The following is a 16,388-nucleotide window of genomic DNA, read 5'->3' as shown; positions in this document are numbered from 1 at the left end:
TTTTTTTTTTTGAGATAGAGTCTCACTCTGTCGTCCAGGCTGAAATGCAATGGTGCGATCTTGGCTCACTGCAGCCTCTGCCTCCTAGGTTCAAGCAATTCTCCTGCCTCAGCCTCCCAAGTAGCTGGGACTACAAGTGTGCACCACCATGCCTGGCTAATTTTGTATTTTTAGTAGAGATGGGGTTTCACCATGTTAGCCAGACTGGTCTCGAACTCCTGACCTCAGGTGATCCACCCCCCTCAGCCTCCCAAAGTGCTGGGTGGGATTACAGGTGTGAGCCACCGTGCCCTGCCAGAATCAATACATTCTGTTTTGCTGCAGAAAGCAAAGTGACCCTAAATTACAGAAGTACAGCTCAAGATAAAAAACCATGACCATTGATTTTTCATGGCACTGATCTTTTATGTCCTAAATCTATTTATTCCTCTAGATGACTCTATAGATGAGGAAACTAAATACCAAAAAAGGTTAAGTTCTACTTTGCAACCAAGTTTAACACAGCTAGTTAATCATGGCAGAGTTGGCCTTTCCAGTAGACTGTACTGCCTCTTAAAATGGTCCCTGAAGGAAATGAGTGGCTCAAGGAGAAGCAAGCACCCTGTCACCAGCTCTAGCCAAAGCCCAGTGCCCCTATCTGGGGATTTTACACAGACTAAATGAATGACCAAAGAACCATTCCAACTGTTTCTCTGTTTCCTCTTTGAAGAAAAGATACTCTTAATAATTAAACAAATAGACTGGGCGTGGTGGCTCATGCCTGTAATCCCACCCAGAACTTTGGGAGGTTGAGGCGGGCGGATAATTTGAGGTCAGGAGTTCGACACCAGCCTGACCAACATGGTAAAACCCCATCTCTACTAAAAATACAAAAAAAATTACCAGGGCGTGGTGGCACATGCCTGCAGTCCCAGCTACTCGAGAGGCTGAGGCAGAAGAATTGCTTGAACCCAGGGGGTGGAGGCTGCAGTGAGCCGAGATTGCACCACTGCACTCCAGCCTGGGCAACAGAGCGAGACTCCATCTCAAAAATATATATATATATATATATACACACACACACACACACACACACACACACACACACACACACACACACACACACATATAGGCCAGGTGTGGTAGCTCGTGCCTGTAATCCCTTTGGAAGGCAGAGGTGGGCGGATCAGCTGAGGACAGGAGTTCGAGACCAGCCTGGCCAACATGGTGAAACCCGTTCTCTACCTAAAATACAAAAATTAGCCGGGCATGGTGGCGTGCACTTGTAATCCCAATTACCCAGAAGGCTGAGGCAAGAGAATTGCTGGAACCTGGGAGGCAGAGGCTACAGTGAGCTGAGATTGCCCCACTGCACTCCAGCCTGGGCGACAGAGCAAGTCTGCATCTCAAAAAAGAAATAATAAAATAAATAAATAAATAAATAAATATAATTAACCAAATAAACATTTAGAAACTACTTCAGGACTTTTACCCAGTATTTCACATGGCCTGAACATTGAGAATTAAAAGGCGTTTTTAATAAGGCACACTTAAAGACAGCATCTTATATGCTGGGGAGAAAAGGAAGGCTCCTCTCACAGTTCACGTTCCAGCTGCTGCCACTGTCGGCTCCAGAACTCTAATGTGGGAGCCACCACAGCCGTTCCTACAGCAAGCCAGAGATGCCAGCTGCCTATCCTTATGCTGAATTACTCCTCACCACCGTGGAATGTCTCCCAGGATGCTACCTCTCCAGGATCCTGCCTTCCTTTTTTTTTTTTTTTTGAGACGGAATCTCATTTTGCCATCCAGGCTGGAGTGCAGTGGCACAATCTCGGCTCACTGCAACCTCCTCCTCCTGGGTTCAAGTAATTCTCCTGCCTCAGCCTCCCAAGTAGCTGGGACTACAGGCACCCACATCTGGCTAATTTTTGTATTTTTATTGGAAACAGGGTTTCTTCATGTTGGCCAGGATGGTCTCAAACTCCTGACTCCAAGTTATCTACCCGCCTCGGCTTCCCAAAGTGCTAGGATTACAGGCGTGAGCCACCACACCTAGCCCCACCTTCCTTACCACTCCATCCCCGCCACCTGGCCCATTCCTCACCCACCTCTGAGGAGTGGAAGCCCTAGGGCTCAGGCTTCACACCTCTTCCCTGCCCTCGCCTGTTCCCTTGATCAATTCATGCAGCTTCACAGTTTTGATCTATAAATCATCTAAAAGGGAAGGCGCAGTGGCTCATGCCTGTAATCCCAGCACTTGGGAGGCCAAGGCAGGCAGATCGCCTGAGGTCAGAAGTTCGAGATCAGCCTGACCAACATCTCTACTAAAAAAATACAAAATTAGCCGGGCGTGGTGGTGCATGCCTGTAATTCCAGCTACTCGGGAGGCTGAGGCAGGAGAACTGCTTGAACCCGGGAGGCGGAGGTTGCAGTGAGCCAAGATCGTGCCATTGCACTCCAGCCTGGGTGACAAGAGCAAACTCTGTCTCAAAAATAAAAAATAATAAAAATAATAAAGGCCAAGGATGTGTATCTTCAGCCTGAACCTACACCTTGAACTCCGACTCAATGCCCAAGCGCGTGCTCTTCATCATCTGGGCAGTAGTGGTCAAACGTAATGCATCCAAAAGCGAGTCCTCAAATCTTTCTATCTCCCCAGTTTCCCCTCCGCCATGACACTTCCACCCTGGAGGTGTTCTTCACACATTTCTCTTACATTCCACATTCAAGAGGGAAAAAATATTGGCTTTACCTCCAACACACTACTAAAATCTACTTTCCCGCAACCTCTGTTACTGCTATGCTGGACCCAAGCCACCATCATCCTTCACCTCCAAAGAACTCAGCTCCCAGAGCAAGTGCGCCTGTCCAAACCTAAGTCAGGTCCTGCTGCTGCTCTGCACAAAACCTTCCAGCAGCTCCCATCGCACTCAAGGTTAAAGCCAAAGCCCCTACAAAGGCATCAAAACCCTACAGATCTGAACCCCGCCACATCTCTAGCCTCACTTCTTACAGCTCTGATCCAAGCACACCGACCTCACTCACCTGCTTGGGTCTTCACTCAAATGCCCGCTGCCTCCTGAAGTCTCCCAGCTATGCTACTTAAAATTACAACCTCACTCAGGCCCCTTTAGTCCCCCTTCTCTGCTTTATTTTCCTTCATTGCACTTATCACCTTCAAATGTACTCTACAATTTATTTATAGCATTTGGTGACTGTCTCCCCAAGCTCCCCGCCGAAGAACACAGGCTCCATCAAGGCAGGGCATTTTTGCGTTGTTCAGGATAAATTCCCATTGACATGTGCTACATGAGCAATAAATATCTGTTGAATGAATTAATAAATGAATGGGAAGAATAAAAAATATAAACTTCAGAAAGACTGAACTCTGCCTCGGTCAGCAAATTCAAAATCCTGTACACATTTCGTAAGGCTCAGCGTTGTTTCCTTTTACATTTTTCTTTACCTTTAAACCCTAGAGTTCTAAAACTTACCACAGCATAGGAGAAGAGGAAAATGGTATCCAGTGTTCCGAGGAAAAGAGTCGCTTTCTCTGCACTGGGGAACAAATGGTTGCTGCTCCAGATCTGCAGTAAGACACCAGGAATGGGTTAGTCCCTGTGGAATCTGCTAGGGCTTTCTGTTTCCCAAAGCCTCTTCACAAACACTTCCAAAACACCGGTAATGCTCAAGACCAACTTTTACTTCAAATGCATTCAGAAATAACTAGTATAGCCGGGCGCGGTGGCTCACACCTGTAATCCCAACACTTTGGGAGGCCGAGGCAGACAGATCACCTGAGGTCAGGAGTTCGAGACCAGCCTGGCCAACATGGAGAAAGCCCATCTCTACTAAAAATACAAAATTAGCTGGGCGTGGTGGCACATGCCTGTAATCCCAGCTACTCAGGAGGCTGAGGCACAAGAATTGCTTGAACTCGGGAGGTGGAGGTTGCGGTGAGCAGAGATCGCACCATTGCACTCCAGCCTGGACAACAAGAGCAAAACTCCGTCTCAAAAAAGAAAAGAAAAGAAAAGAAATAACTAGTATTTTTTTTGCTTTTATTATTTTTAATTGACACATAATCATTGTACATATTAAGGGAGTACAGTGTGATATTTCAACATATATTCAACATGTAATGATCAATTCAGGGCAATTAACCTATCACCTCAAACATGTATCATTAGAATGCCCAAACGCTAGTGACTAAGTGAATTAAGTAAGAAAGTGGGGCAGTAAGTTTAAAAGCAGACATTTAGAAGAAATACATTCTGATTATAATCTTTTTGTTTGGCAGAATTCAATATCCAATCAATTAGAAATTATGCCTACCACCTAGGGCCATACCACCCTGAAAGCATGTGATCCCATCTGATATAGGAAGTTAAGTGGGGTCAGGCCTGGTTACTACTTGGATGGGAGAAATTAAGTCTAACTCCATCTAAGGAAACATTTTACAATACTCTTCAAAAATAATTTCCTACTGATCAGTGGTTGCCTAGGGCTGAGGGAAGCAAGAAGGGCTAACAAGGGGTAAAGAGAATCTAGGGAGTGATGTTCTATATCTTGGAATAGTTACAACACTATATGTGTTATCAAAAACTGTAGAACTGTATACTAAAAAGGTAATTATAAATCACATCTTGATTTTTAAAATGAAAAAAGTGTCCTTCATTAACCTACTTCAATCAAATCACAATGTCTTGCCAACTTTATTATCTTTCTAGTCTGGTACTCAGAAAACTTATAACCCCAACTCTATGCTTAAGAATTTGTTGCGCTACAGGAGAATGGCGTGAACCCGGGAGGCGGAGCTTGCAGTGAGCCGAGATCGTGCCACTGCACTCCAGCCCGGGCGACAGAGCGAGAGTCCATCTCAAAAAAAAAAAAACAAACAAACAAAGAATTTGTTGCCCTAGAGAGGCCACTTATCCTAATACTTCTCAGCTTCTTCATAGGCACACATAGAAAACGATCTTTGTACAACACACTGGGGTAAACTGAAGATGATGTTCAAGGTCAGAGCTGATTGGCCTGGGAATATCCACCAGTCTAAAATCAGGAGGAGACTATCCCAAGCCCCACCTAGCAACCCCAGGAGCTTAGGGACGGGAGATCGCATCTCACCTACAACCCATTCACGACAAAACAGCTGAGCAGCTCTCAGAGTACCTCAGTGGCCAGTCTGTAGAACCACAAAACGAGTTAAGTTCTATTTTTATTTATTTTTTTATTTTTTTGAGATGGAGTCTCACTCCATTGCCCAGGCTGGAGGGCAGTGGCGCGATCTTGGCTCACTGCAACCTCTACCTCCTGGGTGCAAGGGATTCTCCTGCCTCAGCCTCCCTCAGCTAGGATTACAGGCACGTGCCACCATGCCCAGATGGTTTTTGTATTTTTAGTAGAGATGGGGTTTTGCCATGTTGGCCATGCTGGTCTTGAAATCCCGACCTCAAGTGATTTGCCCGCCTCCACCTCCCAAAGTGCTGAGATTACGGGCATGAACCACCGCACTCAGCCGAGAGCTAGGTTCTTTCTAACTGCAAAATGCCGTGTATGATTCTGCAGGATGTTTATATTCTTCAGCTGTGTGGAAATGAATCCAGTTTTTTAAATTCCTTTAGGATAAGAACCAAGTCTTACACATATTTATACAGGGTCTAACAGTGAAAAGAACCCATGGTTATTTTGTCAGTATCTTTTGTAATGAATTAAATAATGTCCATTCATTTTCATTTTAAAGAAAGATGAGCAGGTATACGAAACCAGGCCATGAGAGGAATCACTGAAGGAAATGGAAATACAAATTTATGCTGAAAAAGAGAGACACAGGGGATCTGTGAAAAGTTATCCTCAACTTTATGAAGGGCCAGCGGTGGAAAAAAGATCCGAGTTAGTTTACAGAACTTTCAAAAACGTAATGGGCTGCTTCACGGTGTAGTGAATTTCCCCCACAATAGACATCCCTGAGGGAAACGGGAAGGTAATTTCTCAAAGATACAGAAGGGGTTCTTCAACAGGATGGGAGATGGACCACATCACAGCCCTCCAACTGTGGTCCACGGAACTCGGGTAGACGGAGAGGCCTCCAGAGCCTTCCTCCAAGGGGGTCTGCAAGGTCAAAATTATTTGCATCACATTAAAATGTGATGTCCTTTCGACTTTGTTCCCTATTGCACTGGAGAGAAACTGCCACACCTTAGCATAAACCAAGGCAATAATGCCAGACAGCACTAGTAATCACCATATTGCTCACTGCAACATCCTCACAATAAAAAACCAAAAAAGGATTTTAAAAAGCCAATGTCGGCTGGGCTGGGTGGCTCACACCTGTAATCCCGGCACTTTGGGAGGCCCAGGAGGGTGGATCACTTGAAGTCAAAAGTTCAAGACCAGCCTGACCAACACGGTGAAACCCCCATCTCTGCTAAAATTATAAAAATTAGCCCAGTGCGGTGGCAGGTACCTGCAATCCCAGCTACTCGGGAAGCTGAGGCAGTAGAATTGCTTGAACCTGAAAGGAGGAGGTTGCACTGAACTGAGATTGTGCCACTGCACTTCAGCCTGGGTGACAGAGTGAGACTCTATGTCAAAAAAAAAAAAAAACCAGTGTCACATAAGACTGTCCTTCATGAAGCAGTAAAAATTTTTAATTTTATAAACCGTAGGTCCTTGAGTAAAATAATTTTTCTTTTTCTTTCTTTTTTTTTTTTGAGACACAGCCTCACTCTGTCGCCCGGGCTTGAGTGCAGTGGTGCGATCTCGGCTCACTGCAACCTCTGCCTCCCGGGTTCAAACGATTCTCCTACCTCAGCCTCCTGAGTAGTTGAAATTACAGGCATGTGCCACCATGCCCGGCTAATTTTTGTAATTTTAGTAGAGACGGGGTTTCACCATGTTGGTCAGGCTGATCTCGAACTCCTGACCTCATGATCTGCTCCCCTCAGCCTCCCAAAATGCTGGGATTACAGGAGTGAGCCACTGCGTCCGGCCAATAATTTTTCATATTCTGTGTCAGTAAGTAGAAAGTCTGCAAGAATCACTTCTGATACCAAAGCAGCTAGAACGTATTTTGACTTGAAAGACTGACTGAGGGCCGGGCGCGGTGGCTCAAGCCTGTGATCCCAGCACTTTGGGAGGCCGAGGCGGGTGGATCACGAGGTCAGGAGATCGAGACTATCCTGGCTAACATGGTGAAACCCCGTCTCTACTAAAAATGCAAAAAACTAGCCGGGCGTGGTGGTGGGCGCCTGTAGTCTCAGCTACTTGGGAGGCTGAGGCGGGAGAATGGCGTGAACCCGGGAGGCGGAGCTTGCAGTGAGCCGAGATCACGCAACTGCACTCCAGCCTGGGAGCACAGCGAGACTCCGTCTCAAAAAAAAAAAAAAAGAAAAGAAAGAAAGACTGACTGAGAAACTAGTTACTCAGATGTGAGTATTTGGCAGGGATTGCCTCAGACATGAATGAAATGAGCCTGTCACTTTAAAGATCCAAAGAACAACACAGACCAATGGATCTTAATGTAAGAGTATTACAAAGTGCATTGATAGTTTCAGATTCCATCACTGGAACTAATTTTTAAGAAATTATCACTTATCCAAATTTTGCTGTAGTACCAAAGACAAATGAACATCTACAACTAGCTGAAAAGGCTACAAAAACACTTCCCTCTTTTCTTTTTTTTTTTTTTTTTTTTTTTTTTGAGACGGAGTCTCGCTCTGTCGCCCGGGCTGGAGTGCAGTGGCTGGATCTCAGCTCACTGCAAGCTCCGCCTCCCGGGTTTACGCCATTCTCCTGCCTCAGCCTCCCAAGTAACTGGGACTACAGGCGCCCGCCATCTCGCCCGGCTAGTTTTTTTGTATTTTTTAGTAGAGACGGGGTTTCACCGTGTTCGCCAGGATGGTCTCGATCTTCTGACCTCGTGATCCACCCGTCTCGGCCTCCCAAAGTGCTGGGATTACAGGCTTGAGCCACCGCGCCCGGCCTCACTTCCCTCTTTTCTAACTTCAAACCTGTGAAAAGGCCAAATTTTCTTCCTATATTTCAAAGAATTTTTTTTTTTGAGATGGAGTCTCATTATGTTGCCCAGGTTACTCTTGAAATCCTAGGCTCAAGCGATCCAACATTAGCTTTCTGAGTATGTGGGACTACACACTCCACCATGCCCAGCTAAAGATCTTTGAATAAACTCTGCAATACACTGAATTCAAAGGAGACATGAAAACCCACTATCTCCTATTAACAGACATGAAGTGATGTGCAAAACTGTAAAACAATGCCACTCATTATTTTGTTTTGAAAAAGTCATTTTTCAGAAGATGTTATTTATGTTACTATTTATTGACTTATTTAATTCATTAAAATGCAATCCCAAAAACTCCAATGTATTTTTTAAATTCTCAGCTTTAATTTCTAAACTAGTATCTATAGATATAAACCCATATAACCAAAAACATTTTGAGGTCCTATGACCAGAAAGCTAGAAAATGCTTGGACTAAATCATTTCTGAGGTACTTACTAATTATAATATCCTGGCATTTCTGAGATGGGTTGTTACAGAAATTTTGATTTTAGGCCAAGTACAGTGGCTTATGCCTACCATCCCAAGCACTCTGGAAGGCCGAGACAGGTTGGTCGCTTGAGGTCAGGAGTTTGAGACCAGCCTGGCCAACATGGCAAAGCCCTATCTCTACCAAAAAATACAAAAACTAGCCGGGCGCGGTGGCATGTGCCTGTAGGCCCAGCTACTCGTGAGACTGAGGTGGAAGAATCGCTTGAACCCAGGAGACAGAGGTTGCAGTGAGCTGAGATTGACACTGTACTCCAGCCTGGGTGACAAAGCAAGACACAATCTCAAAAAAAAAAAAATTAGATTTTAGAATATTTAAAGAGGCTGGGTCCAGTAACTCATGCTTATAATCCAACACTCTGGGAGGCCCAGGCAGGAGGCTCCTTTGAGACCAGGAGTTGAAGACCAGCATAGGCAACATGGTGAGACACCCCCCACATCTCTACAAAAATAAAAATAAATTAGCTGGGCATGCTGGTGCACACCTGTAGTGCCAGAGTACAGGAAGCTGAGATGGGAAGATCGCCTGAGCCCAGGACTTCAAGGCTGCAGTGAGCTATGATCATGCCACTGTACTCCAGCCTGAGCAACAGAACAAGACCCCATCTTAAAAAACAAACAAGGCCGGCGCAGTGGCTCATGCCTGTAATCCCAGCACTCTGGGAGACCGAGATGGGGGGATCACGAGGCCAGGAGTTTGAGACCAGCCTGGCCAATATGGTGAAACCCCATCTCTACTAAAAATACAAAAATTAGCCAGGTGTGGTGGCACGCGCCTGTAGTCCCAGCTACTCAGGAGGTTGAGGCAAAAGAATCGCTTCAACCCAGGAGGCAAAGGTTGCAGTGAGCACAAGATTGTGCCACTGCACTCCAGCCTGGGCGACAGATCAAGACTGCACCTCAAAAAAAAAAAAAAAAAAGGAAAAAAAAACAGGCCGGGCGCAGTGGCTTATGCTTGTAATCCTAGCACTTTGGAAGGCGGGGGCAGGTGGATTGCCTGAGCTCAGGAGTTCGAGTTCAAGACCAGCCTGGGCAACACGGTGAAACCTCTTCTCTACTAAAATAAAAAAAATCAGCCGGGCGTGGTGGTGTGCACCTGTAATCCCAGCTACTCCGTAGACTTAGGAGAATCGCTTGAACCTGGGAGGCAGAAATTGCAGTGAGCTGAGAGAGCGCCATTGCACTCCAGCCTGAGCTACAGAGCAAAACTCCGTCTCAAAAAAAAAAAAAAAAAATTTACATTTAAAAGAATTTTAAAGAGAAAAATCGCAATCAGCAATTTAAAAAAAAATCTTTATTTTTAATCCATGTCAAGTGAGTAATGTGCCCACATTGTAACAAGGTCCAAGGGTGGCACATCTCACACGTGTGTGAATACTCAATAATCCAGCTTATGAACAACAAAAGAATCAAAGAAATATATCTTTAACAAAAAATAAAATCCCCAAATCATAAACAAATAATAAAGTGTGATTCCAAAGCAGTGGAACTCATTTCTGGGTGGCTTCTGGCACCAATCTGGTTACTTTAATGCCACTTCACACATACTGTGAAGACGCGTTCTATCCAAGATGAGAAAGCAGCGCAGGCTCACATAGCTGACATCAAACAGCATTTTCAGCAATGCCAATTTGGGGTCCTAAATGTCTTCAATGAGAGTGACGTTCCCACATTTTCCCTGCAACCACAGTCTTCCATCCTTGTGTGCCCACCAGACTGATCAGGACCCATGATGAAGCCCTGCTGGGTACACGCACCGGTGTGAGCTAGAGACAAGGACCTTATTAAGCAGCTGCTCAAAGTTGTAGGTTTTCTTTACTCCTCCAAGAAGTTACCGAAAACTCCCTGCAGGTGTGGCTTTTGCAAGAATTAACAGATTTTAAATAGCTTTTTTTCTGCTTCACTGCCAGAATTCAGTTGAAATATATTTTTTGACTGTTGACTTAAATGGAAAACAAAACCGAACCAAAAACTAAAAGAAAGTAGGACTAACAAACAGATGCAGGAAACAGGGTAACAGAAAAAAGCCTAGAGAAGAAAGTTAACATCAATAACATAGCTCAGATCAGGATGACTATACTACTTGGTTAGTCATGTTCCAGTTATTCACAGTGAACCATCCAATGTTTAATGAAAGTCACCAATACAACTAAGTCAACATGCTAAATGTGATTCAACCTGGTCTGAGCGTACGTTTGATGTGAACTTATCAGCCTGAATGTACTGCAGGGTTTTCTTGTATTGTGCTAGGGGACTATATAAGCTACTACACTTGCTCGATGTGAGGTACTTCCTGTGCACACACTAAAGGTCCCTGTGTGGGTTTCCCAGGTGAGAATGTTTATAACAGAATAAGGGCTATGCAGGAGGGCAGGGGAGGCTCACTAACACGGAAGGGCTTCCTCAAAGTGGTGTGCAAAGGATGGACGACAGGCCAACTTATGCATGCGGTTCTTTGCATAAGGCAGAGTGGAACATGTTTACGTGGGAATCTACCAAGTAGCTGTGCACAAGGTTGAGATGGAATCTCCAAAGACACTTTTTGAGACAGGGTCTTGCTCTGTCACCCAAGCTGGAGTGCAGTGGCACAAACATGGCTCACTGCAGCCTTGACCTCCAGAGACCAAATCATCCTCCCACCTCAGCCTCCTAAGTAGCTGGGAGTACGGATATGTGCCACCACACCCAGCTAAATTTTTTTTTTTTTTTTGAGACAGTCTCACTCTGTCACCTAGGCTGGAGTGCAATGGCATGATCTCGGCTCACTGCAAACTCCACCTCCTGGGTTCAAGCCATTCTCCTGCCTCAGCCTCCCAAGAAGCTGGGACTACAGGCATGTACCACCATACCCAGCTAATTTTTGTATTTTCAGTAGAGATGGAGTGTCGCCATGTTGGCCAGGCTGCTCTCGAACTCCTGACCTCAAGTGATCTGCCCGCCTCAACCTCCCAAAGTGTTTTTTTGGGTTTTTTTTGGTATTTTTTTTCATTTTTGTAGAGACAGTGGTCTCTCTATGTTGCCCAGACTAGTCTCAAACTCCTGGACTCAAGCAATCCTCCTATCTAGGCCTCCCAAAGTGGTGGGATTACAGGCCTGAGCCATCCCGCCTGGCCCAAGACACTTTAAATTCTTTTTCCTTCTCCTGGGGATAATTTTAGATTCTCTAGCACTATTCTCATGTAAGAACTGTACAAATTTTTATTATAGTTTTTAGCTGAGTTGTTCTCAAATATAATATCTAGTGATTATTATCTATAGACATAGATTTTATGTTTATTATGTTTATTTACCATTTCCAATGTTTGTCCATGTCAGTGGATCCATTATAAGTTCTAAAGGTAACAGAGACTGTGTCTGCTGAACTCATTTTGTAAAACACCCAGAGCTAAGCATAAAAATGAAAGCTATAAAAGGTACTTTTTAGGATGCTATTTAGAGCACTTAAGAAATGTTTTTCTGTTTAACTTTTTAACTTTTAAAAATACATAAGCAAAATATTTTTTTAGTTGGCCATGGTGGCACACACCTGTAGTCCCAGCTACTCAGGAGGCTGAGGCAGGAGGATCGTTTGAGTCCAGGAGTTCAAGTACAGCCTGGGCAACATAGCAAGAGCCCTATCTCTTAAAAAATAATTTTAAAAGTTTTTTAAATTAAAAATTAATGAAAGAGGCCTCTGGGCCTGGCCTCTTCCAGACTTCACACCAGGCCGGCCTCTTCCCTTTGCTGAGTTTACCTCGTATCCTCTCACTGGAATAAATTACAGCCACATGTACTCTATGTTGAGTCCTCCTAGTTAATCACCAAACTGGGGGTGGTCTTGGGAACCCCCAACCCAGTTACTTAAAAATAAAGGCAGCCTTAGGCAATACAACCGGAAATCTAGCGCCTAAATGAAATCCTGTTTTTCTCTATATTGTTCAGGCTGTACCTGAAATCCCACAATCAGTGCTCAGTGTCACTAAACTACAGCTGAAGGAGCCAAGAATGTTTTGCCTAAACAGAAACTTACAGAGACAGGAAGGAATATTCTTCAAAAGCTGAATAAAAATGTAAGCATCCACCTCACACAACAGCAAGTTTCTTCTGCCTAGAACTACTGAAGCAGAAGCTGGATGGTTATCTTCCAAGAATGACAAAGAAAGATTCCAATCTGGGAGGGCAGGGTGCATGATCTCTCTGAGACCACTTCCATCTTTAAGATTTATGATCTGGGCCGGGGCAGTGGTGCACACCTGTAATCCCAGCACTTTGGGAGGCCGAGGTGGGAGGATCACGAGGTCAAGAGCTCAAGACCATCCTGGCCAACACGGTGAAACCCTGTCTCTACTAAAAAATACAAAAAGTAGCCGGGCATGGTGGCGGGTGCCTGTAGTCCCCAGCTACTCGGGAGGCTGACGCAGGAGAATCGCTTGAACCCGGGAGGTGGATGTTGCAGTGAGCCGAGATCACGCCACTGTACTCCAGCCTGGCGAAAGGGCAAGACTCCATCTCAAAAAAAAAAAAAAGATTTATGACTCTAGCCAGGGGCAGTGGCTCATACCTGTAATACCAACACTATGGGAGGCCGAGGCAGGCAGATCACTTGAGGCCAGGAATTAAGACTAGCCTGGCCAACATGGCGAAACTCCTTCTCTACAAAAAATAGAAAAATTAGCTGGGTGTGGTGGTGCATGCCTGTAATCCCAGCTACTTGGGAGGCTGAGGCAGGAGAATCACTTGAACCCCAGAAGCGGAGGTTGCAGTGAGCCAAGATCGTGCCTGACTTCAAGGCACATAAGCAAGATACAAACAAATGAAACAGGCTGGGCGCAATGGCTCATACCTGTAACCCTAAAACTTTGGGAAGCCAAGGACGGAAGATGGCTTGAGTCCAGGAGTTCAAGACCAGCCTGGGCAACAGGGCAAGACACTGTCTCTACAAAAAAAATTTAAATTAAAAAAAGAAACAGGCAATAAATAAAAAAAAAAAAAAAAAAAAAACAGGCTGGGTGTGGTGGCTCACACCTATAATCCCAGACTTTGGCAGGTCGAGGAGGGCAGATCACGAGGTCAGGAGATAGCGACCATCCTGACTAACAGGGTGAAATCCCATCTCTACTGAAAATACAAAAAAAAATTAGCCGGGCGAGGTGGCGGGCGCCTGCAGTCCCAGCTACACGGGAAGCTGAGGCAGGAGAATGGCGTGAACCCGGGAGGCGGAGCTTGCAGTGAGCCGAGATGGCGCCGCGCCACGGCACTCCAGCCAGGGCGACACAGCGAGACTCTGTCTCCAAAAAAAGAAAAAGAAACAATTAGAAAATATTGAAATACCAAGACATTACAATATGCAATACACAGTGTACAAGAGTTTGGTGAAGGGAAAAATTAGAAGTTGGGAAAAAACTTGATTGAAAACGTGGCATTTTCCCCGGGTGTGATGGCTCACATTATAATCCCAGCATTTTGGGAGGCCAAGGCAGGTGGATTGCTTGAGCTCAAGAGTTCAAGACCAGCCTGGGGAAATGGTGAAACCCCATCTCAAAAACAAAAAAAAAAAGATTAGCCGGGCATGGTGGTGAGCGCCTGTAGTCCCAGCTACTCAGGGGGCTGAGGTGGGAGGATTGTTTGAGCCCAGAAGGTGGAGATTGCAGAGATGTTTCCTGAGAGATCGTGCCACTGCACTCCAGCCTGGGCAACAGAAAGATACCCTGTTTCAAAAAAAGAAAAAAAAAAGTGGCATTTTATCTTGACACACAGAGAAAGGCAAACTTCAGACAGGTGGAAAAGGGCAAAAGAGCACATAAAAGATAACATGCAAAATCTCAAAGACAGAAACGAGTACAGCACTAATGAAAGCCAGTGAAAAAACAGCCTCGTCAGAAGGTGTGATTTCTTTTTTTTTTGAGACGGAGTCTTGCTCTGTCGCCCAGGCTGGAGTGCAGTGGCCGGATCTCGGCTCACTGCAAACTCCGCCTCCCGGGTTTACGCCATTCTCCTGCCTCAGCCTCCCGAGTAGCTGGGACTACAGGCGCCCGCCACCTCGCCCGGCTAGTTTTTTTGTATTTTTTAGTAGAGACGAGGTTTCACCGTGTTCGCCAGGATGGTCTCGATCTCCTGACCTCGTGATCCGCCCGTCTCGGCCTCCCAAAGTGCTGGGATTACAGGCTTGAGCCACCGCGCCCGGCCAGAAGGTGTGATTTCTAAACAGTTAGAAATAAGCCAGCTGGAGAGGTAAAATGGGACTGAGTCGGAGCAGGCTTTGAAATTAGTAGAATAGTCTGGCTCTTACGTGATAGGAAACAGTGAGCCATTTCAGAGTCCTGGCAAGCAAAAGATGCAAAAAAGAACGTAAGAAGAATCTAGGGGTGGGCACGGTCTCCTTCAATCCATCCCAGCACTTTGTTCTGCTTACCTCCACAGGCAGCTCAACTGACGTGTTAAAAGCACTTGGGGTCCACTGCTCAGAGATACTGACTTTGACATTGCTAAATGTTTTTCGTGAAGCATGGAGCAATGAATAACTACAAAATAGAGAGAATACAGATGAATGAATAGCAAGGAGAAACAGCATTCAATAAAATCACAGGTATAAGCCCATTTCTTTTATTCAATTGTGTTTTATTTTATTTGGGGGGCAGCCACTTGAACCAAAATAGACTCAGAGAGGCTCTCTCAATTTTATTTATTTTTAGTTTTTGAGACAGGATCTCCCTCTGTCACTCAAGCTGGAGTGCAGTTATGATCATAGCTCACTGGGCTTGACCTCCCGCGCTCAAGCGAACCTCCCACCCCAGCCTGAGTAGCTGGGATTACAGGCGCACCCTACCATGCTCAGTGCACCTGTAATCTTAGCTACTCAGGCTACAAAAATTTCTGTATTTTTTGTAGAGACAGAGTCTTGCTATGTTGCCCAGGATGGTCTCAAACTCTGGGGCTCAAGTGATCCTCCACCACTTGGCCTCCCAAATTGCTGGGATTACAGGCATGACACTGAACAATTTTAGAATTCTTCTCTTTTTTTTTTTCCCTGAGACGGAGTCTCGCTCTGTTGCCCAGGCTGGAGTGCAGTGGTGTAATCTCAGCTCACTGCAAACTCCGCCTCCCAGATTCAAGCCAATTCTCCTGCCTTAGCCTCCCAAGTAGCTGGAATTACAGGTGCAGGCCACCACGCCCAGCTGATTTTTGTATTTTTAGGAGAGATGGGGTTTCACCATGTTGGCCAGGTTAGTCTCGAACTCCTGACCTCAGGTGATCCACCCGCCTCGGCCTCCCAAAGTGCTGGGATTACAGGTGTGAGTTGCCATGCCTGGCCAAGAGTTCTTCTCTTTAAAAAAAAAAAAAAAAAAAAAGATGGGCCAAGCCTGGCAGCTCACGCCTATAACCCCAGCACTTTGGGAGGCTGAGGCAGGGGGACTGCTTGAGCCCAGGAGTTCAAGACCAGCCTGGGGAACATAAGAAGACCTCAACTCTACAAATAATAATAAAAAAATAAGAAGAAGCCAGGCGTGGTGGTTCGTGCTTGTGGTCCCAGCTACTCAAGAGGCTGAGGCAGGTAGATCATTTGATCCCGGGAGTCAGAGGCTGCAGTGAACTGTGATCACACTGCTGCACTCCAGCCTGGGTGACAGGGTGAGATCCCATCTCAAATAAATAAATAAATAAATAAATAAATAAATAATCATTATTTCTGGTGTCTTTCATAAAGATTAATAATCAAATCTACTCAGCAGAAATATCAAAAAAAGCTGAGTAACAAGGTCACTTATAGCACGCCTCTAACACCCAATGGCCTGATGTATGTTATGTTTCTAAGAGAACCGCTTACGATCACCTTTGTTCTCCAGCTCCTGGTTT

General features: G+C 45.4%; 1 protein-coding gene and 1 non-coding gene across 8 annotated transcripts in view; both read right to left on the bottom strand.

Moving 5' to 3' along the window:
* SLC37A3 (solute carrier family 37 member 3) overlaps positions 1 to 16,388 on the bottom strand; it is a 69,006-nt gene that overhangs the window by 35,272 nt on the left and 17,346 nt on the right. For 6 of the 7 annotated variants that reach the window (XM_031665100.1, XM_031665099.1, XM_031665101.1 and 3 more), the window contains exons 3-4: positions 14,947 to 15,055; positions 3,477 to 3,569 (exon numbers count right to left, since the gene is read on the bottom strand). In XM_031665100.1, coding sequence (XP_031520960.1) covers positions 3,477 to 3,569; positions 14,947 to 15,055 — 202 coding nt within the window. Of the gene's footprint in view, positions 1 to 3,476; positions 3,570 to 13,095; positions 13,137 to 14,946; positions 15,056 to 16,388 lie in introns of those variants that run through there. The other variant, XM_031665103.1, reaches the window with a different exon arrangement.
* LOC116274814 lies at positions 9,864 to 9,965 on the bottom strand. The gene has a single exon (XR_004183588.1). It is a non-coding gene; the product is annotated as a small nucleolar RNA U13 (small nucleolar RNA).

The sequence above is a fragment of the Papio anubis genome, chromosome 4 (genome assembly GCF_008728515.1).
Source record: "Papio anubis isolate 15944 chromosome 4, Panubis1.0, whole genome shotgun sequence".
Taxonomy (NCBI): Eukaryota; Metazoa; Chordata; class Mammalia; order Primates; family Cercopithecidae; genus Papio; species Papio anubis.
This window is presented reverse-complemented; position numbering and strand designations above follow the sequence as displayed.